Source organism: Tachysurus fulvidraco, chromosome 11, assembly GCF_022655615.1.
Source record: "Tachysurus fulvidraco isolate hzauxx_2018 chromosome 11, HZAU_PFXX_2.0, whole genome shotgun sequence".
Taxonomy (NCBI): Eukaryota; Metazoa; Chordata; class Actinopteri; order Siluriformes; family Bagridae; genus Tachysurus; species Tachysurus fulvidraco.
The window spans coordinates 4665545-4687804 of NC_062528.1; the positions used below are offsets into that span (position 1 = coordinate 4665545).

The following is a 22260-nucleotide window of genomic DNA, read 5'->3' on the forward strand; positions in this document are numbered from 1 at the left end:
TCAGAGGGATGAGGACATATACAAAATATACATGATTTTTTAAATTTAATCCTTTAAGGCATCTGCAATTTAACATTAAAATTTTATATTGACTTTTATAATTGACATTTAAAATGTTTATGATGTCACACTACAAAAAGAGTAAAATACATATAAATAATAGAGAAAAGTACCTATGTATCATAGTTAAGTAAAGTGGACCACTTTTCTTTTGCAGCTAACTCCACTTTTCAAATGCATGTTTAATAAATCACTGCTGATGTAACCAGGGAGAAGTGGAATTTTAAACCATTTACAAATCTGTGTTGAATAATAATCTGTATAGTATGATTTGTAAATAAAAAACAAACAGCTAAAATGATCCAAGAACATTGTTATCCTCAATATAAACATTATGAATATGCAATACAAACCCCATCCCATGTCCTCCCACATTGTTTAATACTTTACTTTATTTAATACATGGCTATAGCGCCTTCTATGTCTGCAAGGAGAATTGACAAAAAAAAGGAATAATGAGCTGGATTTTTCTTAGTCTTTCTCTTTATTAGAATTTTACAGCATTGAGAGAAGGACAGCAAGAGAAAGTGTGAAGCTTGTCAACATGGCCATCTCTGTTCGAGAGCCATGGTTCAGGTAGAACTCTGCCACCTTTTTGTTAGGGTTCTGGCCAGTGAACCACATCTGCATGCAGCGGCCACTGTCCCTGCTGTATGTAGTGTACTTGTAGGAGTTGGACCAGATTTTCTCACACATGCTCTGAGCGTTGGGGAAAACTTCAGTCCACTTTTGGCACTGAGCTCCTACAGGACAGCGGTTTGTACCTATGAACACACACACACACAGAAACCACTTTAAGCTGGCAAGTTAGAAAATATATATTATATTATATTATTTTATTATATTCTATCATTATGTACTTATATATTATTAGTATTAAAAATCATTCCTAATTTACCATTACTTATACACTTTCCAATAAAATTGCAGTTTAACTTACCTATACCTAATATCCTCTCAATGATCAGTGGTGCAAACAAAGTTTATTAAATTGTAAACATTTTATAAACATCAAATGTAAACATCACTCAGAAATCTGGTGTTTTTCAGTTGTTTTTCAAATCTACAAATCCCTTCTTACAGACACACACACGTGCGCGCACACACACACACGCACACACACACACACACACACACACCTGAGGTCCAGTCCCAGCCCTTATGCCAGTTCTCTTTGCAGGTGATGTCATTTTTGCAGTCATTGTACCATGTTTCACAGTCCTCCAAACATAATGGAACATCTAATATGCGCTCCTTCCGCCAAGTGGTATCCGCCTACACACACACACACACGTATGTCTTTTTGTGGGGTATAAGGGATCCTTGGAGTCAGGTTTAAATGCTTAACAATAACCAAAATAAGTTCCCAAACATTCACCCCTAAAGACACATAAAGCATGTTGAAATGGTATAAGTATATGTTTTAACAGGGGTTCATATAAAACTCTAAACCACATCTTGCGCTAGTCTGCTACCAGCTGCTGACCTTGAATGCCTCCTGTTGCACGTGTACAATATCAAGGAAGCATTGTAGTCTTCATACCTATATTTACTGCTTGAGTGTATATTATTTTGTGTATTTAAATTATAAATGTCTTGTTTAATCGTGTAATGTCTGTATGGACATACACGACATCTCGTTACACTGCATGTCTCAACATGTAGCGAAATGACAAATAAAGAAACTTGAACTTGAAACCAGGGTCCAAGATTCAAGTAAACCTGCATGATGCTACATGTTTTTTCAAAAAACTCAATAATTACATTTTCATTTAATACTATAACAAACTTTCATATAACAAACACATTTATCATGAGCATTATTTTTTGTTTTCTGTGGTATTGCCAAAAATAGTATAAAATCCATCAGTGCGATGTGCTCATACCGGCTGGATCCATGGTCCCAGGTGAGGAGAACACTCGTAGAAACACGTGTCCTGGATGAAATGCTCTTTACATTTTTTACTCATGATCCCACAGTGGTTCCAGTTAAAGTTATATAGGTATGAGTTATCTTCATGGGCTTCAGCTGAGGTGTTTGCAGTGCAACATGCATTCTGATGCCAAGGAGAACACTGACAGATCAGGAAAGACAGACAGAGAGTGAGAGAGAGAAAAAGACAGTTCATATTGTACCTCCTCATTTTTTTTTGCTAATGTTTTGTAATCTGAGCTTTATTTTTTTTGATGCTATCAGTATTTTAGACATTCAAACTTAAGGATGGACTTCAGGTCTGATGAGGCTAATAAATCTAATAGCAGAACACACCATAAAAAAAGTGTTCCATGAACCCTGAGGTACACATTAACGACATCACCTGCACACCTGCAAAGTGTAAACTCCTCTGTCCTGAGAAAAAACTTACAGCTGTCCTCTGAGTGTTACAAAGAACTGACATTGGAGACTCTTTTCATAAATCTTTTTAGAGAAAACCTCACCATATCAGCAATTACACTTATTTAATTACAAGCTGTTAATATAGAAATTATAACATATTATAACTAGTGCATTCATATAAACCTGGGATTTGCAGCTGCACTACCATCAGAGCTGATGTTATAGAAAATCAATGAATCAACACTTTCTGACAAGATATCAAGCAAGGTACAGTATAAAACAATTTATGTCAGAATTATAAGTTGCTTACATCCTTTAATATGGACTAGTGATAAAGTCTGAGTGAGTGAAGTTCATCTGGCTATAAGCCTTATCCTCTCCTGATCCTGTTTCTGACCTGTTTCAGAAAATGTTTAGCTTAATATTTAGCAATGTGCCATGGTATTCTGATATCACAGGAAAAGCAGAATCTTTGACATTTCACTACAGGGTAACTGGAGCTGAGAGAGCTGTGTCTTAAAGCATGTAACACTGCGCAACGCAAACACTGAATTTGACATGTTTTCAGAACACACAATCTTCTTGGCTCAGCTTGATTCGAACTTTATTTCAGGCTGTTTCACAGAGAAAAACTTGAAAACAGAAACCTCAGCACTGACTTTCCAACCAGAAAGATGTTGTAATGGTGATATATTTTGGCTGCAGTTATATGTTTGAATTTTAAATGTATTGAGTTTCTTGTAATTATAATGTAAAATCAGAACAGCTTTTCACCTTATGAGAAATGATTAGCTAAGTGACCTTTAACCGTGCTAAGCAGAACACACCTGAGTAAAAGATCATCAGACTGTTACACTCTGTGTGTACATGTGTTTAGTGTGTTTCCTGCACAGCATGTGTGTGTGTGTGTGTGTGTGTGTGTGTGTGTGTGTGTGTGTGTGTGTGTGTGTGTGTGTGTGTGTGTGTGTGCGTGTGTGTGTGTGTGCGTGCACTTTACCTGCAGGTAAAGTTCTCCTTCTGGTCCCGGCTCAGTTTTGTGATGTTTAGCATCCATACACATGTTTAGTTGGTTTGCAAGAGAACAAAGTGAAAAATATAATAGCACAGTAAACACCAGCCAAACCCTTCAGAGAGAAAAAATATATATTAAGGACATTGTGTGTGTGTGTGTGTGTGTGTGTGTGTGTGTGTGTGTGTGTGTGTGTGTGTGTGTGTGTGAAGAATCTCAGCAAAGGCCATTCACACATTTCTAAAACATTATAAAAATGTTTACATTTAAATGTTGTATATATGAGAGCAGTCTATAAACTGAACAGTAATAGTTTTTAATTATTATTAAAATCAATTTGTTGAAGCTTCTTACCTCAATGGTTGCTCCATCTTTTTTTGTTGATCTTTATGTAATACAGAAAAATTTCTTGGGGGGAAAAATGGTAGAAAATTATCCTGATCTGTGTATCCGAGCTGTTGAAGATCTCCTGACTGTGACACTGTGCGTGTGTAGTGTATGTGAGTGTGTGTGTGTGTGTGTGTGTGTGAGAGAGAGAGAGAGAGAGAGAGAGAGAGAGAGAGAGAGAGAGAGAGAGAGAGAGAGAGAGAGAGAGAGAGAGAGAGATCAGTACACTTCTAAGAACTAGTTGAGGAGAAAATGAGGAGGTGATTCTCCTTAAGTTTTTTTCCTGTGTCACTGTGACCAGCTCTCACAGACACATGCCCAAGTCATTATCTTGTTATGGGTTATGAATTACACACACACACACACACACACACACACACACACACACACACACACACACACACACACACACACACACACACACACACACACATGTGATACACCTAAATCTGACCCTTGTTAGGACAAAAATGATTTTTTACAAAGTAACTTTTTGGTAACATTTTATCCTGATGAAGATATACTACTGAGACATACCTTGACATACCTATGCTTTTTTGTGTAATAAATTAAAAAGAAAAATAGTTAAGCACTTACATTATGCAACAATCCATTAGTGTAGCTGTGTAAAGCTGTGTAAAGGATATACACAACGTCTTTGTAACTTGTAAACATTTTGTCTAACTTTAGTCTAATTAGAGGTCTTATGGTTAAAGAAGACCATTAGAGAAGTCAGATAATTGCTGTTTTTTTTAGATGGAATAAACAGATTGTACATGATGGTACATTTGCAAAAATGTATTGAAAACAAAGGTAACTTACAAATACATAACCTTAATGACACTTAAGTAAAGTTGGCCTCATATTCACAGATTCGATTTTCCCGAGTCAATAACTCCTGAGCTAAAGGGTGTTACTACAAATAACACCTCTTTTTTATTGTAGTAATGAGAAGCAGCTACAATGCAGCTACAACCCAATTTTCCTCAATATCAGCTTTCCTCCGCGTTGGACAAAATACATAAGTCTCTATGTGCGAACACCGAAGACACAGATTCCAAGGGACTGTCTGCAAAGTGCAAGTGTTTATTTTTTTATTATTTTTCATAATATTAAAAAATCATTAACTTTACTGTAATACAATATACTGTCACCAAATTCAACTCACACATCACTGATGTCCTAATTAATATACTACAACACATATTTTGGGGAAATGTCTTTTTGTTTAATTTTTCTGAATTTTCATAATAATAAAAAATCGACAAAAGGATATTTCTCCCAAATAAGTGTTGTAGTATAACTATGAGGACATCATTGATGTGTGATGTGAGTTTGGTCACAATACAGTGCATTACAGTAAAGTTATTGAATTTTTAATATTATGAAAAATTATAAAAAATCAACAAAAAGACATTTCCCCAAAATAAGTGTTGTAGTATAACTATCAGGACATAAATGTCGTGTGATCTGAGTTTGGTCACAATACAGTGTATTATAGTAAAGTTATTGAATATAATTTCCATAATAGCCAAGTTATTGATTTTTTTTATATTATAAAAAATCAACAAAAAGACATTTCCCCAAAATAAGTGTTGTAGTATAACTATCAGTACATCATTGATGTGTGATGTGAGTTTGGTCACAATACAGTGTATTATAGGTAAAGTTATTGATTTTATTAATATTATGAAAACTCATAAAAAATAAACAAAAAGACAGTGTATTACAGTCAAGTTATTGACTGTTTTTTTTATAGTATTTGCTTTTCGGGTTTTTCACTTTGCAGACGGTCCCAATCGTATATCCATACTAATGACCTGCTCTTCCTTTTGAAGAACAAGAACTGTTGACCACATGAGCTGAGTGAAGCTGAGAGAAGTGCACGGGCTCTCAAGTTTTGAAGACAGGCAAGCGTGACATCTTTCCATCGGTTCATAGAGACAGCGGCGCGGACAGATACATTGTATGATAAATAGTAAGTTTTTCTGCGTGACAAATACAATGTGCGGCAGAGCGTGACAAAAGACCGAAATGCGTGACTGTCACTCTCAATGCGTGACACTTGACAGCCCTGGAACACAGTGATGAACAGTGTGTGTTTTCTGAGGTGTATGAATGTGGCAATATAAGGTGACCACTGGTGTCAACACATGAAGATGACCTAATATATAAGCTTGGTCGTTTGTTTGCTCAAACTTTGCTTTATGACTTTTTATGACTTTTTTATAATCTGAGTTATTGTGGTAATAAAGTCGCTGTCCCTGACCATGAAGGCCATCACAACCCCTCCCCTGGGACAAGCTTTGTGCTCTTGAACAGATTTAATTATCATCGAGCTCTCTGTAAAATTGTAGCTATTGAACGTTTAACTTCAGAAAATTGTAAAACTGTTCCCAGGTCAGGCATAACAACATCGGCCGAAGAAAGGCGGAACCGATTATCATTTAAAAAATTTCCGGCAGGAACACGTTCAACAGAACACCGACTTCCGCTCAGCTGGAGAATTTAAAAATTTTGTTTTGTCTAGGCTGAAACTCGTCCTTCAGGTGAGAATGTGGAATATAAATAGATGATTTGTGAACTGGGTTGTTGTAGATAGTATAGTGATGTTGGGGCCGTGTGTTTTATCACTTTATGATTTTAATTCAGTGTTGCCGGAAAAAAAACTTGAGCTGAAGGAAGTCTCTAACGATCTGTTTGGGTTTGTGTGTAAATCACGCCATGCGCCCTATAAAGGGGCCCTACACGCGTTATCAGATAAGGACACAAGCACCCTTAGTAGTGCACTAGTGAGTATAGCAGTTAGTCGTTTGGGACTGTCCTATTTTTGTACCAGATATATTTCGTGGGATCTGCTCTTAATAATTGAGAGAGAGTGAGTGAGTGAGTGAGTGAGTGAGTGAGTGAGTGTGTGTGTGTGTGTGTGTGTGTGTGTGTGTGTGTGTGTGTGTGAGTAAGAGTGTGTGTGTGTGTGTGAGTGAGAGTGTGTGTGTGTGTGTGTGTGTGTGAGTGAGAGTGTGTGTGTGTGTGTGTGAGTGAGAGTGTGTGTGTGTGTGTGTGTGAGTGAGAGTGTGTGTGTGTGTGTGTGTGTGTGTGTGTGTGTGTGTGTGTGTGTGTGTGAGTGAGAGTGTGTGTGTGTGAGTGTGAGAGTGTGTGTGTGTGAGTGTGTGTGTGTGAGTGTGTGTGTGTGAGTGTGTGTGTGTGTGAGTGAGTGTGTGTGTGAGTGAGTGTGTGTGTGTGTGTGTGTGTGAGAGAGAGAGAGAGAGAGTGTACACACACTCTCACACACTCACAGTCAGAGAGAGTGTGTGTGTGTGTGAGTGAGAGAGAGTGTGTGGATTTATTTGTTTAATAAATATTATATTAATACAGTGAATAAATCTGTAAAACTACAGTACACGAAAAGTGATTATCATTATTACTGTTGTTATTATTAGTAGTAGTTAAGTAAAAGCTTTTTTTTTTCCTAAGACATTCCAGTCTGTTGCTCTTTAATAATGTCAGGATTTGTTGTGTGTGTGTGTGTGTGTGTGTGTGTGTGTGTGTGTGTGTGTGTGTGTGTGTGTGTGATTAGACATGTCCACGCTGTTCCCCTCTTTGTTCCCTAGGATGACAGAGTCTCTGTGGTTTAATCTGGACCGGCCATGTGTGGATGAAACCGAACTACAACAGCAGGAGCAGCAGCACCAGACCTGGGTGAGATGCTGAACAGACTGTTGTGTGTGTAGTGTAATTTAATGAAGTTTGTACACTTTGTGTAGTGTAGTGTGTTCAGTTTAGTGTGTGTATAATGTAGTTCTAATCTAATGTGTAGATTAGTTTTATAGTCTGTGTAGTATATTTAAAGGACTGTAGTTTTGTGTAGTGGGGCGTATGGATATAAATATTGTGGTATAGTCTAGTTTTATGTGTGGTTATTGTAGTTGTATTAGGTATACAAGCAATGTAGTTTACTGTAGATTAAAGAAGTGTGGCATGTGTAGTGTCTTCTGTGTTTTAGTGTATTAGTATGTATTTGTTTTAATGCATTGTGCATATTTTGTTTGTGTTTTTAGTGTAGTGTATGTGTGTTCATTGTAGTGTTTTTATTTTGTGTGTGCATATGTGTTTTCTCTCAGTTACAGAACATTGCAGAGAAGGACAGTAACCTGATGCCCATCGGTCGGCCGGTGTTTGAGGTAAATCCACACTGCAGTGAGGTTTTGTGTTCTCAGTTCTGTATCTAGTTCAATTCAGATGATTTATTTGTATAACAATGGACATGGTCAAAAAGCAGCATTGCAGAAATTTATTATTAAATATAGTATTTTGCATTTTTTCAATTTTGCATTGTCAGTTTTGCTTCTCATTGCTCAGGCCTGCATTTACAGTTCTCTTATGCCCCTTTTTCACCAAGGCAGTTTAGTGCTGGTTCAGAGCCAGATCCTAATTTAAAAACAGTTCTTTCTTTTTTGATACCTAAAGCACCGCCTCTGAACCAGGAAAAGTGGTTCTTAAGTAGCACCAAAACATTGCTTGTCTAGACTTAAGAACCGCTTGCGTCAGGGGCTGGGGGCAGGGTTACTGTGACCAACAAGACAAAAGAGAACACCATTTTTAAATCAGGATTTGTCACTTTTGGATGCCAATGTAGGTTTGCAAAGCCATGAGCATTAACAGTAAAGCAACATCAGCCATTCAAAAGAGGACTCTGAACCAGCACCCGGTTCTTTCTGGAGGAAAGGGGGCATCAGGCCAATCAGTAAGAGGTTACATGCTAAGAAGAAATACCAAAGAAAAAACAAATCCCAGCAGTTGTGATGTTTAATCTGACATAGGCTTTATAAACACATTTTATAATTTACTCTAGTGTATAGAATGTTTATAATATTATACAATGGCATGGTAAGGGGACATATAAATCACTGTTTAAATAAAACGTCACAACATATCCCATACCAGCATTTTACTACATCCTGTTCTCACTTACAGACATTTGATGAGGAGGAAGAGGAGGATGATGAAGATGAAGAGGACAGTGAGGAGGACTCTGAGGAGGATGAGGACATGCAGGACATGGATGACATGAACATTTATAATGAGTTTCCTGATGACGGCGAGATAAATGAGGTCAGATTTCTTTTTTGAGTGTGTGCTAAGGTGCATTCACAAACACCTACATTCTATATAAATATAATAATACTGTGTGTATTGTCTATAAACACACCAGTATTAAAGATGGAGGTGCTTATTAACAGTTTAATGTAATTGAAATGACTAGAAACCTGGCATTAGACATTCATTCATTCATTCATTGTCTACCGCTTATCGAACTACCTCGGGTCACGGGGAGCCTGTGCCTATCTCTGGTGTCATTGGGCATCAAGGCAGGATACACCCTGGACGGAGTGCCAACCCATCGCAGAGCATTAGACGTGTGAATATTTTTAAGTTTTAAATCCTGAACAAGTTGATTGAATGATTTCTGCTTTTCGTCATCTCCACTGAGAGTATTAAACATTGACCCTGTGCTCATTCTGACATAAACTCATCTACAGCTATAGGATGTGGAGCAGCACGGTTTGTTTTAGGTGTGTTTATTATGCAGAATTTTGGGGGTTGGGGGTGTCAAGTCTAGTGGTGTTGACCTACCAATTGGAAGGTTGTGAGCTCAAATCCCAAGTCCACCAAGCAGCCACTGCTGGGCCCCTGGGCAAAGCTCTTAACCCTCATTTGCTTAGTTTTATAAAATAAGATAAAAATAAGTCCCTCTGCGAAATGTCATAAATGTAAATCAAAGATGGTGCATTTTAAATATTGAGTAATATTGTGTGTGTGTTAAGGTGGATATGGAGGGAGCAGATCAGGACCAAGACCAGTGGATGATCTGAACCTCATATTTTGTCTCAGCACAGCAGAGGTGCACTAATGTCTGCCCACACTGCTGGTCTCATATGAGAGTCAGATGAGACCATTTGGACACTTTTCAAGAACACACCCATCATGAGAACTTAATGCCTTGTGTTTAGTCTGTCATACTGTCACCTACTCAAGGACAACTGGGGGAGTGTGAAACATAAAGCACACACAGTGCACAGAAAGGGGCGTGTGTGCATGCGACTGAGTGCATGCGGCCGAGTGTGTTAGTGTGAACTGAGTTGTTGAGTTCGAGCTCAGTGGTTTGAAGTATATATGGTTTACATTTATATAAACAGTGCTTGTAAATAAAATGCTGTTATTTAAATATTAGCATTATTTACACTTACACCTTTGTGAGTGTTTTAGGAGAAGAATCTTTCAGCCCTGATGCAGAACATTGTGTAAAAACAGTGCATTATGGGTAACCCCATAACAATAACCTGAATCTTCATCATATGAGCAAATAATGCAGACTTAATTAAAACAGATTCTGTGTTTAGCTCTTTGTTTTCTGTGTTTAGCTCTTTGTTGAATTTTTAAAATGACTGATTATATATTAGTATTCATTAGTTTTTTTAATGTTTAAACCCAAATGTAATTCTATAATTTTAAAGAAATATATTTAACTTTCATGGATGTGTGAAACTTTTAAAGAATTAGAGTTGAATGAAACATTTCAATGAGGCAAAAAATAAACTCCTGATTTTTCTTTCACATATGCATTTTATTTTTCTCTTTTGAAATTTTTGAAGACGTTCTTCGACAAAACTTTGCTTCATAAATGTATTTTTGTTTACTGTATTATCTACTAATTTTTGTAAAATCTCGTTGATAATGTAGATGATGTTTTTTGAATAATTAAAGCTAAGCCAATATTAGCTAAATGGCTAACTGGAATGGCTTAGGAATTTGCTAACGTTAAGATGAGAGAGGTGAATATAAATTTTACTTGTACATAAAATAGCTTCATAAAATTTAACTTAAATTTAAATCTATCTATGAAAAGTTTAGAAATCTAATAAAATGTAACTTTTTAGTTAGTTAAAAAGTGAATATTCTTTACATTCTGAAATTTTTTACTATACTTAATTTTTTCTAAATTTCATGTTGTACAATCATTATTTTGCTTGTTTTGGGTTTTTTTCCATGAACGGTTTGTTCTTTGTAGCTGTCTTTTATTTTAAGTTAAATACGTTGATATTCCACATATCCTTTACTTGATGCCACGGTACACAAGTTCTGCCATGCCATCACGGATTCCCTGGATGTACTCGAGTGCGGCGCGGTGCATGCGTTGTTCATAGAGGCCAGAGCGACGCACATAGCGCAGGAAGCTTGGAGCACCGGGAAACACAACGTTATCAGCCAACACCACTGAGCCTTCACCCAGTAACCCGCTGTCCTCCAGAGCCTGAAGATCCGGCAGGTAACATCGTTTCCAGTGGTCCATAAACACAAAATCCAGGCGCTCAATACCAAACTCTTCACGTAAACGGGGAATCACCTCATCGGAAGGTCTCACAATCAGCTCTACCTGCACCAGGACAAGGGTCAGGAGTCATAGGTTAAGCCCAAGACATTCCATCGGAACTCTACAATATGATGTTTAAACTCCTGAATTTTACAGTATGATTAACACAATTATATATCCATGTACTCCTTTCATTTTCATGTAGACCAGAATTTATTTGAGCTCATTTGATGCATTTTAAAAAATGTTTTTTTTTCACTGGTTGCTCTAAATATTACAGAATAATTTTTTAACAGGAGAATTAACACTGCTAAATTTTATGAATCTCTCACCGTGTCATCGTCGTACCCGGCCAGCCGGATGATCTTCTCAGCCACACGTGCATTCCTCTCATCCATTTCCACTGAGTAAAGCCGAGCACCGAGAGGAAGCGAGCGAGCGATTCTAACCGTGGTGTAACCACAGTGAGCCCCCAGTTCCAATACCGTCAGAGGACAGATCTCCTTCAGTAGACGATCCAGGATCGAACCTGAGGCATGACAAGATGTTTAGTCTAACTTTACAGTGTGTGCGTGTGTGCGTGTGTGAGAGAGAGAGAGATACCTTTTTTGGGTCCTATATGGCTGATGAATTCGACATTGTTGCACCAGAGGTCGAAGGAGTCAAGAACACTGTCAGGATCTCCTGGCATGGCGTGTGTGAGGACGTACTCATACACTCTCTCCTCCCTGCTAATTCCTGTCATGAAATCTTGAACCCAGCGGAGCAGCACAGCCCGGTAGAACAGCACGAAGTAAAACCGGTACCGGATGATCAACGTGAGAAACAACGGCACGAAGGCCAGAGCAATGGCTGTAGACACCATCTTTCCACAATTTACTGCTGCAGTTCAATACCAAGAGATGTTCAGCACTCTTTTTCACATATAGCACAGTAGTTAGAACATGCAAAAAAATGTTTGTCCCAGGTGCAGGTCCAGTAACATGAACTTAGTTTGCTCTGAGTTTATTATAACACACTGTTAGCATGTTGGCATGGGACACTACAGCCCAGGACAAAACCCTGTTCTCATCCTCTCCAGCCTCTGTCCTCTCGTAGGACGCCTGCCCCAATATGACACAGCTGCTTTTTAGCATATTAGCGTGCTATTTTATTTTGTGTGTGTTACCAACCACATCGCCACCCCCACCCTGGTCTCATCCTCCATAAATATAATGACCATGAAATCTTATCTATTATTCAGTGAAACCACAGCACACTATCTCCACACGCATGCACGCACGCTCGCGCACACAAAAACTAGTGCAAAATGTCAAAGCTCCATCTGTTTCTTTAAATGCACTTAAGAGAACTTATTGATTTAAAATTATTTCATTAATAATAAGTTCATTGTTTTAAAATATTTCATTCATGTAAATTAATAGTTTATACATAAAAATTTATCAATCTTATTGAACAGAAAAACTCTGACATCACACTGATCCATATTGTCTGGCCAAGGCACTATACTTTTATTTCATCAGATTATTTATTTATTTCAGAACATACTCCCTCAGTATAGAGAAACATATCAAATACACACTGATCTGTGGTCAGTCCATCACACTGTCCACTTGACAGGTGAAGATTATTATTGGAGATATGGTGAGTAAAACGTATATCTGAGCAATTAGATAGAAACTAATCTTTGTATAAGGTGCCTTGACACTGATGAGCACACAGTTATCACTTAAACTCAAACACTGCTAATCAGAAATACACAAAGCACACTGTCCAACTAACCTTGATGATGTCACACTCTGAATTCCTCCGTTTTTCAGATGAGAAGACTAGAAGGTGAAATGATCAGAGAATGCATTTCATTGTGTGTGTGTGTGTGTGTGTGTGTGTGTGTGTGTGTGTGTGTGTGTGTGTGTGTGTGTGTGTAAAAGAATGGTGACAGTTTAGCCTATCAGCTTCCTGCTCTAAATTATTAAATAACCATGTGCTCCTCTTACACTGAGCAGCTCTGAGAAGACACTGCTTTCATAACACATCACTGAAAAGAATAGACAGGAAAAAAAAAAGATATATATATATATATATCAGATGCAGTTCTGAGTATTTCTCTCCCCAATTTCATATCAGCAGAAGTTCAGATTTCCACCCTGAGCTCAGGTTACTGTTTCCCATGTTCTCCCCAAGTCCATGTAGGTTGCCTCTCACCTTTCAGTAAAGTGGCAGAACATGGACTGGCGAAGATAAATGTTTGCAATGTGTCCTGGAAATAGTTTGCATCCTAATCAGTGTACCCCCATTTTTATATAACAAACAAAAAGTGATACAGCTCCCACATACTTTAACACACAGGGGTGAGCCTGGTCTCATTGGAAAGAAGAGATTCTCTAGTTTCAGATACAAGTGTCAACACACAGAGCCTCTCTGTCTACAAGTTTGCTGTGTAAAAAGGCCTGTAACCTGACACCCTGAGCTGTGAGACTGTGAAAAGGTCGAGGATTGCGCAATAAATGCGCAACTTTATTGCGCAGACTGAGGCTTCGGAGACGTGGCATGTTGCATACCGTTGGAATCGTCTCCTTATTGGCTAAAGAGCTGTAGAGATCTCGGACCATTTCATTGCTATTGGAAGGAGTAATTGACAGTCAAGTGCGGGTTCCCAAAAATGATGTCATGACCTCATTGGCTTCTCAGCCGTCTATCTCTGCAATACAAGCATCGATTGGCTCAAGTGAGGGCTTGTTTGATTCGTTAGGCCCTGAGCTATAAATATGATGTAAATATTTAGAATTTTTGAAACCCCCAATGAGAAGTTAGAGCCGAAACAAAGATGGTGGCGCACTACTGTTTCCAGTTTTTCGGAATATTTGCGAGGCGACCAAAGCGTTTTGGATTAAAAGGCTTACAGACTCCAGTTCCTTGGACCTTTGGGAATTTTTGTGGAATATTTGTTTTGGAAAATTACCCCAGTGAAGAAAGGGAAGCGTCTAAAGGTAAGGGAAAAACTTGTCTAGCGCCACCTAGGTCAGTTTACTCCAAAATATTTTTCTAATAGTATGATGGCTATGAATCATATTATGCTTTGTGTGTGGGCTTAAAAAATCTTGAGAGCATAAGCTTTACTAGAAACATAAGTTTTTTCCTGTTTTTAGAGGATTTAATGCTTAAAAGTTACAATGAAATTGATGCAGCTTCAGCCCCTAGCGGTAGTGTTCCACATATGGAACGGTGTTCACCAACAGGTTTTAAACAAGATTTACATCAACATTGTATCAAGCTATATGGAGATACAACAATGAACTGGAACAAAATAGAAAGATCACCTAAAAAAAATCCCAAATGTGTCACAGAGGTTTTTATTGTGAAAATGGTTCATTGTTAAAAAAAAAAAATCTTTAGTATAATCTTTGATTAAAAACTTCCTAAAAATTATAGTAATGGTAAAAGTATAACTAATACATTTAAAGCTATTATCAGTAAGCAGCCAAAAATCCTGAAGTGCACATGTGTTAAGTCAACACTGCTGTGTAGTTAGCAAAGCTGATATTAGCTCTCAGTAACTACTGGACTTTAGTCTCTAGCTAAGTTTCCAAATAAGCAAGCTAGTGTCAGGCAAATTATGTTTTGTAAGTAAACCCAAGCACCAGAAAGCTAGTTCAGATTAGACTAATTACAATTATATATAATTCTAACCATTATCCATGTTTGCTAGTAAATATTATCCCCTTCACGCTGGCAGTAAATTGGGTGTTCATCTATTTTCTAAAAAATAAATATATTTAATTCCTTAAAAAGTAAAAAAAAATGTTCCTTCCACATGACACAGAAAATACAAGGCCTTAGTGTTAAATATTTAGTTGGTTTTTTTTAAATAGTGAAAAGGACTAAAGTTAGGGCAGTGCTAAGTGACACACCACTAGAAAAAATTCTACAATTATTTGTAGGAATTTCAGCATGGCTTCTTGCTCAATTTCCTTGTAAACCTTTTTAGCTCTTTCTCGTGGTGTGGCCATTTCACAAGTCAGGAGAGAACAATGCGTCCACCTTCCGTGTTTCCCACTGCCAGTAGTGGACCAAGACTCCGGCCCTCCAGCGCCTGACATGAATAGTTAGCGGCGTCTGTCAGCCAGAGGGCGCTCTGCTGCATTGCCACCTGTTGCTGCATAACTCCACCTTCCGAACGCAGGACCCGACTCCGCCCCTGAGGTTCTAACCGTAGGTCCCCGCCCTCCAGGGATGAGGAACCAATCTGAAGTCTGAATGCTTATTGAGAGGATCAAAAAAGTGAAAACAGTAGAATTGATGCTTCTTACATTTTTAAATAAGTGTATCACATTTAAACAGATCTAAATACATAAAATTGAGCAACATAATACATACATAAAGTAATAATAATTAGGTGACTGAAGGTCCTCAACCATGGGCGTAAATCCCGGGGGGGGACGTGTCCCCCCCCATCCGTGGTTTGCCCCCCCCCCCCCCAAAAAAAAAAAATTTTAAAAAAATATCTCTCGATTGTGAAAAAATATATGTATGTATGTATACCTAAATAATTGTGTAAGTAGAAAAAAACAAACAAACGCAAAAACTGCATTTAGAAACAGTTGAGTTCCCCCTCCCCTTCCTCACAGTGGTTTGACCCACAGTCCCCCCTCCCCTTCCTCACAGTGGTTTGACCAAATTCCTCCTTTCCCAGTACATCTCATCTACTCTACACACACACGAGTCAGGTGTGTGGCTGCGGCTCAATTGATGTTCAACTCTATTAAGTCGGGGATTTTATTCACTTTAAAAATAAAGCGATTCTCTTTAATGTAGTTCATGCAGACTCGTTCATAAATTAGTTGCGGAAAAAATGCTGATTACCGACGTAATTTTCCATGAATCTGCTATATTAGCGATTACTTATTTAGTTAACGTTAGCTTGTTTACAATAGCTAGTTAACGTTAGCTTGTTTACAATAGCTAGTTAACGTTAGTTTGTTTACAATAGCTTGTTGCATAGTGCACTGTAACTAACACGCCAAAGCCGTTTCCCATGCATTGTTTTAGTGAAGTGAAGTGACATATGGCTAAGTATGGTGACCCATACTCAGAATTTGTTCTTTGCATTTAACCCATCCAAAGTGCACACACACACCGTGAACACACCCGGAGTTTGGTGCCTTGCTCACGGGCAAGTTGTGGCCGGCCCGAGACTCGAACCCACAACCTTCGGGTTACAAGTCAGACTCTCGAACCATTAGGCCACGACTGCCCCAAAATATTTGGGACGACTTTGCATAATGTTAACATTAACGGCCACAATTAGCATATTGTTTAGCATATTTACTAAATGAGCACTGTGCTACGTCCCAACTGACCTCACTGTATATTTTTGTATAATCAATTTCTATTCTGTTCTTAAGTGTCTTAATTAATTAATTAATTCATAATTAAAAAGAAAATTTTAAACCTTTTTTTTAATTCCTTTTTTTTATTGTTGTGATTATTTTTCATGATAGTTTTACTTTCTTTATTTAAAGCCCTTTGAATTACCATTGTGTATGAAAGTATACTAAAGTATACTACAGTATAAATAAACTTGCCTTGCAGTGTAATAGACTAGATAAAATGGAGAAAAGGAAAATGGACAAAAGATCATTTTTCAGTGCACCTAAACGCCAAGTAAGTACAAAAAGTTCACATACTAAGGTAATTTGGTTTTAAGAATCGGTGCTTATGAAAATATTAATGTCACAATATCAATCACAGGCAAAGGAGACAGAAATTTTTGAGGGACAGGGAGCAGGGTCAATCAGATGTACAGTGTCAGGTAAGTGTGTTATGCTTTTATTGAAGGGATAATGACAGTTTTTTTTGGGTGAACAATTTCTTTAATGTTTTTGGAGTTATGGCTGTTCAGCAGGTGAACATCACAGGGTCACCAATTTACAGTATGATCTGTCAATTTATCAAGTGTAATGTAAACAAGTTAGTTATTATGAGTATGGAAAACATCTTTTCCTGCATTTTTTCTGCTTCAGGAGTCAGTCTGTTCTGAGACAGTGAGAGTAGAGGAAGGGGCAGATTCAGAACCAGGGAGGGAGCCGGAGACAGCAGAACAAAGATGATATTGCTAGCACCAGCACAGGGAGCACAGTTTTTCGTTTAGATCTCAGTGCCTGCACAAAGCCGTACCAGCCACCTCCCCAGTGTATCGAAAAACAAATATTTTCAAATAAGTCATTGACATTTCAAGAGAAATGGTATCAAGACTTTCCATGGCTACATTACAGTCCATCAGTGAAAGGGGTCTTATGTTTTTACTGCAGCAAAGGTGTTTCAAACCAGTCCTCTTTAGGTCATAGACCTGATACTGCTTTCGTTAGTACAGGCTTTAGAAATTGGAAGAAAGTCATCGAAAAATTTACATCACACCAGACCTCTCAAGCCCACCAACATTATGTGACTGTCACTGCACCTCAGCCAAACCCAATTAGCACCCTCAGCCAAACCCAATTAGCGCCCAGTTATCTAGTGCATGGCATAAACAGCAGGAGGTGGCAAGACATTGCTTGAGGAAAATTGTTAGCTCCGTGCGGCATGTGGCAAGGCAAGGACAATCTTTAAGAGGCCATACTGAAGAAAGTGGGAATCTGTATCAGCTCATAAAACTTAGGGCAGAAGAGGATGATCCAGTTTTATTGAAATGGTTAACAGATCGTGCCACTGCATATGTAAGCCCTAAATCTCAGAATGAAATACTGAACATTATAGCCAATACAATAATCCGAGGGAATGCAAGTGAGATAAGGTCTCCAGCCCTTGTTCAGTTTTCTGTAATAGTTGATGGCACCCAGGATATTTCTGGTATTGAGCAGGAAAGTGTCTGTCTGCGCTATGTGGACCATGACCTTATGCCACACGAGGAGTTTATTGAGTTGTACAGCTTATCAGAGACAACAGGCCATTTCCAAAATGGTTACTGATGTGTTGTTGAGGCTTAATCTGCCAATGTCTGCTTTACGTGGGCAAAGTTATGATGGTGGCTCCAACATGGCAGGAAAGTACAGTGGTGCACAGGCAGTAGTGAGGGAGCAGCAGCCATTAGCCCCTTTATGTGCATTGTGGGGCACATTGTGTCAATTTAATCATACAGGCTGGCTGCTCGGTCTCCCCAATGATCCGGGACTGCCTTTCTTTGGTCCATCAGTTGGGCATCCTTTTCAACCAGTCAGGAAAATTTAAGAGAATCTGCAAACCTCTGAAAATGAACCCATCACCACACTGAAACCTCTATGTCCAACCAGGTGGACTGTGCGTAATTCTGCTATAATAGCTGTGCTAGGGCAGTATGAGTGGGTCCTTGTTAGTCTAGAAGATATGGCAAAAAGTGCATCTAGGACAGCTTCAACTGCCAGTGGCTTATTTGAGCACTTTAGTAAAGGTAAGACTGTGTTGGGTCTTACACTTGCTTCTGCTGTTGTTGGAGAACTTGAGTGTCTAAACATTTCACTGCAAAAGAAGACCCAGACTGTCTCTGGTATGCAGGATGCAGTAGATTGTGTACGATCCTACCTGCAGGGAAAGAGAAATGACAAGAGCTACCTTGAATTGTTCGAGAAAGCTACATCATTGGTAAACTCCATCAAATTAGTTGACCCTATTGAGACAGCAAATTCAAGGCGTTTGGTTGCTGGCAAAGCAGTGGACCATTACAGGGCAGAGTTCTTCAAAGTATTGGATTGTGTGGAGGTTCAGTTTGGTGAACGTTTCAACCAAGATAGTCTCAAGTCTCTGCGAAGCTTAGAGAATGTGCTTTTGACTGGATTGTTAACTGATTCAGTAGATAAGTACCCAGAGTTGCACAGAGGTACTCTTGCAGTACAGTTGTCTCTCTTTCACCAGAAATTCTCCTGTAGCAGCAGTAGAGAGGCAGCAGAGGTCCTAAGGGGAATGCCAGTGAAGGTGCGTGGGTTGTTTGACCAAGTTGAGGTCCTTGTCAGAATTTTGTTGGTGGTTCCAGTGTCTTCATGTGAAGCTGAGAGGAGCTTCAGTGCATTGCGGAGACTAAAGACGTGGCTAAGGGCTACTATGGGCCAAGACAGACTTAACAGTCTGGTAGTCTGCAATGTGCACAAAGACAAGCTCGACAACCTTAACATAAACAACATATGCCAAGAGTTTGTGGGGCCCAGTGATACCAGGAAATACAAATTTGGTACTTTTGTTTAGCGTCCATTCATTAATGTAAGTTTGCTTTAAATTGCAGATGTTTGTTGTTGTTGTTGTTTTTATACATAGAGCAGTTACTGTTAATTGATTATTTAATAATTAATTTTGTTACAAAAAATTACTTATTTTATATATATATATTTTTTTTCACAAACAATACAATAAATAGTTTTGAAGAAAAATCTGCTTTGTCACTGAACCTGAGAAAAACTTTGAAAATAACCATAATGACACGTCTCCATGTTACAATAATAATGATAAAAGCAAAGTTTTTCACTGTGGGGACATGTCTTTTAAGTACAATTAGACTGTATTATTTGTGTCCCCCCTTCAAAAATTGCTCATGAGAAATTTTATATTCATTGTCTCCCCCCCCTACTCTTAAATGAAATTTACGCCCATGTCCTCAACCACTCATTTCATGCTTACACAGCGTTATAGTACTAACTAATTAGGCAAGATCTAAAACTTGGAGAGATGGGTTCTCCTTTGAGCCTGGTTCCTCTCAAGGTTTCTTCCTTACCAATTTAAGGGAGTTTTTCCTTGCCACCGCTGCCTGAGTCACCTCAGAATTGCTCATTGGGGATAAATACATATACATACATATACACTGAACTATATACTTTATATCTTGAATTTTTACTATATTAATTCTCTATATTTCTCTTTATGTTTACCTTCTGTTCTATGTTTATGTTCTGTAAAGCTGCTTTGAGACAAAGCCCATTGTAAAAAGCGCTATACAAATAAACTTGAATTGAATTGAAATTTAAAAAAATAAAATAAAACCTTGAATGACGTCAAGAACCTCCAGTTGGCTGCGCCTGGAGTCCTCACTTCCGGGAACGCACAGTGTGGTATTAAATCCGGGGAAGCGGTACAGTTAAACGCGTCCGGCCACGGAAAACCAAAAGCGTTCATGGCAGGCGCACACGCGTTGCGCACGTTCTCGCAGAGGTTCCTGCACGGGCGCACGGGCATGTTGAGCCTCGACAGGCACGCGGGGGCGAAGAGCGAGCACAGGAACCGGGTGGTGTCTTGGTGACACCGTTTATGGACCAGAGGCAGCCACGCGCCGGATTGTTGCACCGTTTCACGCGCGCTCTCGTGGCCAAGCAGCGTGGGAAGCCGCATGTGCGCGTACCCAATTCCACGGCAAAGAGTCATGTCAATCGGTACGGGCCTGCACACAGAGCGCGCGCTGCTGAACTCCACTGACATTACAAAGTCGGAAACCACGTCTGCCGTCAGTTCGTCTAATCGAACATCCTGTGTTTTACCGGCACTAATGCCATGCAACAGTGCGCACGCGAGGAAAAGCAAGAACCGTTTGTCCATTTGCAACCTTAAGGCTTTCTTCTTGTCTTTTACGGATCCTTCTTTTCATGTTTCACGTCTGGGCTGGCTGTCCAATTGCTTCAGACCACGTCATAACCGGTGTTTTGTGGACCAATCATTTGAATTAGATGTTTAATTACCGACTGCAAGTCATCTTTTGTTCAAGTATTGGCACCCCATGTCCAGTCCACGAAAGTGTCCGATTTGTAATTTGCTCACGCATTTCACGTGATCATAGTGTAATTCATAGTAATTCATTTATTATTATCGTTCCGAGTCGATTGTGAGTGTCATAATAAATCAGTATAATCAAGTATAAAAAAACACGTACTCAGAAAGAGGTTGTATAATATGAGGGAAATAATGTAATGACATGGCAGATATAACAAAGCAGATTCTTTTTTCTACACTCATGACCCAAACCAAGGATATTTAAGAACACTTCAAGATGTTCTTTGACACAGGTTGCAGGATGCAAACAACACCACACAGGATGTGCTGCTTGTTCATTGGTGTTTTGCCTTTGGACATCCTGTGAAATAATTATCGGTCGTAAAATCATCCATTGACCTGCATCAAAGGCATTTTCTTTTTTTTAAGTGTTACTTTTTACTTGGTTTTCATACTGCAGCATTTTTTAAGCTATTACTATTATATTATATACTACTTTTGATGTTTTTATCAAAAATATTGTACAAATAAAGTAATAAATGAGAACAATAAGGGCCAATAATCCCAGGAAAATGTATTTCACAGAGAGACATAGAAAAGTCTTCAACAATAAAAACAATAATCAAAAAATGTTACTTTTGATCATAAATATATTTAATGTCCTTTACGTTTTCCCATTATTATTATTTGCAACCAAATAATTAACAAATAGTCAACTGAACTTTGGTATGAAATATACAGAGGATAATTGCCCATGCTGTCTGAGTGGGAGGGGCAAACGCTGTCTCCAGCTGTCAATCCCAGTGACATTAGAATTCACAGGCATCTGTGAGGTCACATTGTATAGTACTTTCTTCTGAGCGGGAGTACTTTAAATATTGTACTTTCACATCACCCCATGATGCAGCAGGAGCAGGTATTTGAATAGATGTGGCCAGCTTTATGTGTCCCAGTCACATGTTTCCTTTACATGTGTCTCATATTTCCTTTAGGTTGGTAGATGTTGTATAATAAGGAAGAATTGAATGTTAGGTGGGATATGGTTAAAACCAAATTTATAATGTGGATCATAACATGCATCTCTGCATCTACAGAATACAGAAACTTTTTTCCACCACAAAGTATATATTGATAGATTTAAATTCTAAATCAGTTATTCAATAAGTTGTAAAGATTTGAAATAAAGTATAAACTATGGTGAATTTCACTTTAGGGGTGTAACTGTATTTTGTGTGTGTGTGTGTGAAAATGGAGGTCACATATAGAGCTGTGAGTGTGTTGACATCAGGCATCGAAACATTTCAAAGATATTTCCTGCCATGTGACCCGACTTTGTTCTTCTAATAGCCCTCTCATCTCCTCATCCTGACA

At 38.5% G+C, this 22260-nt stretch overlaps 5 protein-coding genes across 9 annotated transcripts; 2 read left to right on the top strand and 3 right to left on the bottom strand.

The window, feature by feature from the left end:
- Positions 1-525: 525 nt before the first annotated feature.
- Positions 526-4005, bottom strand: folr (folate receptor). Its single transcript, XM_027138736.2, has 5 exons — positions 3762-4005; positions 3396-3522; positions 1947-2135; positions 1200-1335; positions 526-824 (listed from the first exon to the last, which is right to left on the bottom strand). The coding sequence occupies exons 1-5, from the start codon at positions 3776-3778 to the stop codon at positions 556-558; spliced, it is 738 nt and encodes a 245-aa protein (XP_026994537.1). The 5' UTR covers positions 3779-4005; the 3' UTR covers positions 526-555.
- Positions 4006-5632: 1627 nt separating this feature from the next.
- Positions 5633-10409, top strand: anapc15 (anaphase promoting complex subunit 15). Of its 4 annotated transcripts, none has more exons than XM_047820430.1 (5): positions 5633-5772; positions 7372-7493; positions 7916-7975; positions 8769-8906; positions 9620-10409. In XM_047820430.1, exons 1-5 carry the CDS (start codon positions 5763-5765, stop codon positions 9665-9667), a joined length of 378 nt encoding a protein of 125 aa, XP_047676386.1. In that variant the 5' UTR covers positions 5633-5762; the 3' UTR covers positions 9668-10409. The 4 variants fall into 4 exon arrangements, with proteins under 4 accessions (XP_047676386.1, XP_026994520.1, XP_026994521.1 ...); XM_027138719.2 differs by lacking the exon at positions 5633-5772 and adding an exon at positions 6135-6343; XM_027138720.2 differs by lacking the exon at positions 5633-5772 and adding an exon at positions 6378-6586.
- Positions 10410-10753: 344 nt separating this feature from the next.
- On the bottom strand, positions 10754-13091 carry tomt (transmembrane O-methyltransferase). The gene is made up of 3 exons (XM_027138883.2): positions 11770-13091; positions 11499-11695; positions 10754-11229 (listed from the first exon to the last, which is right to left on the bottom strand). The coding sequence occupies exons 1-3, from the start codon at positions 12029-12031 to the stop codon at positions 10909-10911; spliced, it is 780 nt and encodes a 259-aa protein (XP_026994684.1). The 5' UTR covers positions 12032-13091; the 3' UTR covers positions 10754-10908.
- Positions 13092-14503: 1412 nt separating this feature from the next.
- Positions 14504-20832, bottom strand: sfrp2l (secreted frizzled-related protein 2 like). The gene is given in 3 exon segments (XM_027138909.2): positions 14504-15426; positions 20170-20259; positions 20262-20832. Coding segments are annotated over 3 exon segments (861 nt in total). The 5' UTR covers positions 20719-20832; the 3' UTR covers positions 14504-15112.
- Positions 16283-19482, top strand: LOC113637954. 2 transcript variants are annotated; one of them, XM_027138908.2, is made up of 3 exons: positions 16683-16830; positions 16918-16978; positions 17190-19482. In XM_027138908.2, the coding sequence occupies exon 3, from the start codon at positions 18529-18531 to the stop codon at positions 19378-19380; it is 852 nt and encodes a 283-aa protein (XP_026994709.1). In that variant the 5' UTR covers positions 16683-16830; positions 16918-16978; positions 17190-18528; the 3' UTR covers positions 19381-19482. The 2 variants fall into 2 exon arrangements, with proteins under 2 accessions (XP_047676979.1, XP_026994709.1); XM_047821023.1 differs by having other exon boundaries at positions 16283-16830; positions 16918-19482.
- Positions 20833-22260: the final 1428 nt, after the last annotated feature.

What these genes read in the sequence shown, in the direction of transcription:
- LOC113637954 (XM_047821023.1), top strand. Translation starts at nt 18,529, where the DNA reads ATGGCAAAAAGTGCATCTAGGACAGCTTCAACTGCCAGTGGCTTATTT.
- folr (XM_027138736.2), bottom strand. An exon ending in AAGGAGAACTTTACCTGCAG is followed by an intron (nt 2,136 to 3,395) that starts GTAAAGTGCACG and finishes CTGATCTGTCAG; the next exon opens with TGTTCTCCTTGGCATCAGAA. An exon ending in GGGCTGGGACTGGACCTCAG is followed by an intron (nt 825 to 1,199) that starts GTGTGTGTGTGT and finishes GTGTGTTCATAG; the next exon opens with GTACAAACCGCTGTCCTGTA.
- anapc15 (XM_047820430.1), top strand. An exon ending in AGCAGCAGCACCAGACCTGG is followed by an intron (nt 7,494 to 7,915) that starts GTGAGATGCTGA and finishes GTTTTCTCTCAG; the next exon opens with TTACAGAACATTGCAGAGAA. An exon ending in ATGACGGCGAGATAAATGAG is followed by an intron (nt 8,907 to 9,619) that starts GTCAGATTTCTT and finishes GTGTGTGTTAAG; the next exon opens with GTGGATATGGAGGGAGCAGA.
- tomt (XM_027138883.2), bottom strand. Translation starts at nt 12,031, where the DNA reads ATGGTGTCTACAGCCATTGCTCTGGCCTTCGTGCCGTTGTTTCTCACG. An exon ending in CCATATAGGACCCAAAAAAG is followed by an intron (nt 11,696 to 11,769) that starts GTATCTCTCTCT and finishes GTCATGCCTCAG; the next exon opens with GTTCGATCCTGGATCGTCTA. An exon ending in CCGGGTACGACGATGACACG is followed by an intron (nt 11,230 to 11,498) that starts GTGAGAGATTCA and finishes GTCCTGGTGCAG; the next exon opens with GTAGAGCTGATTGTGAGACC.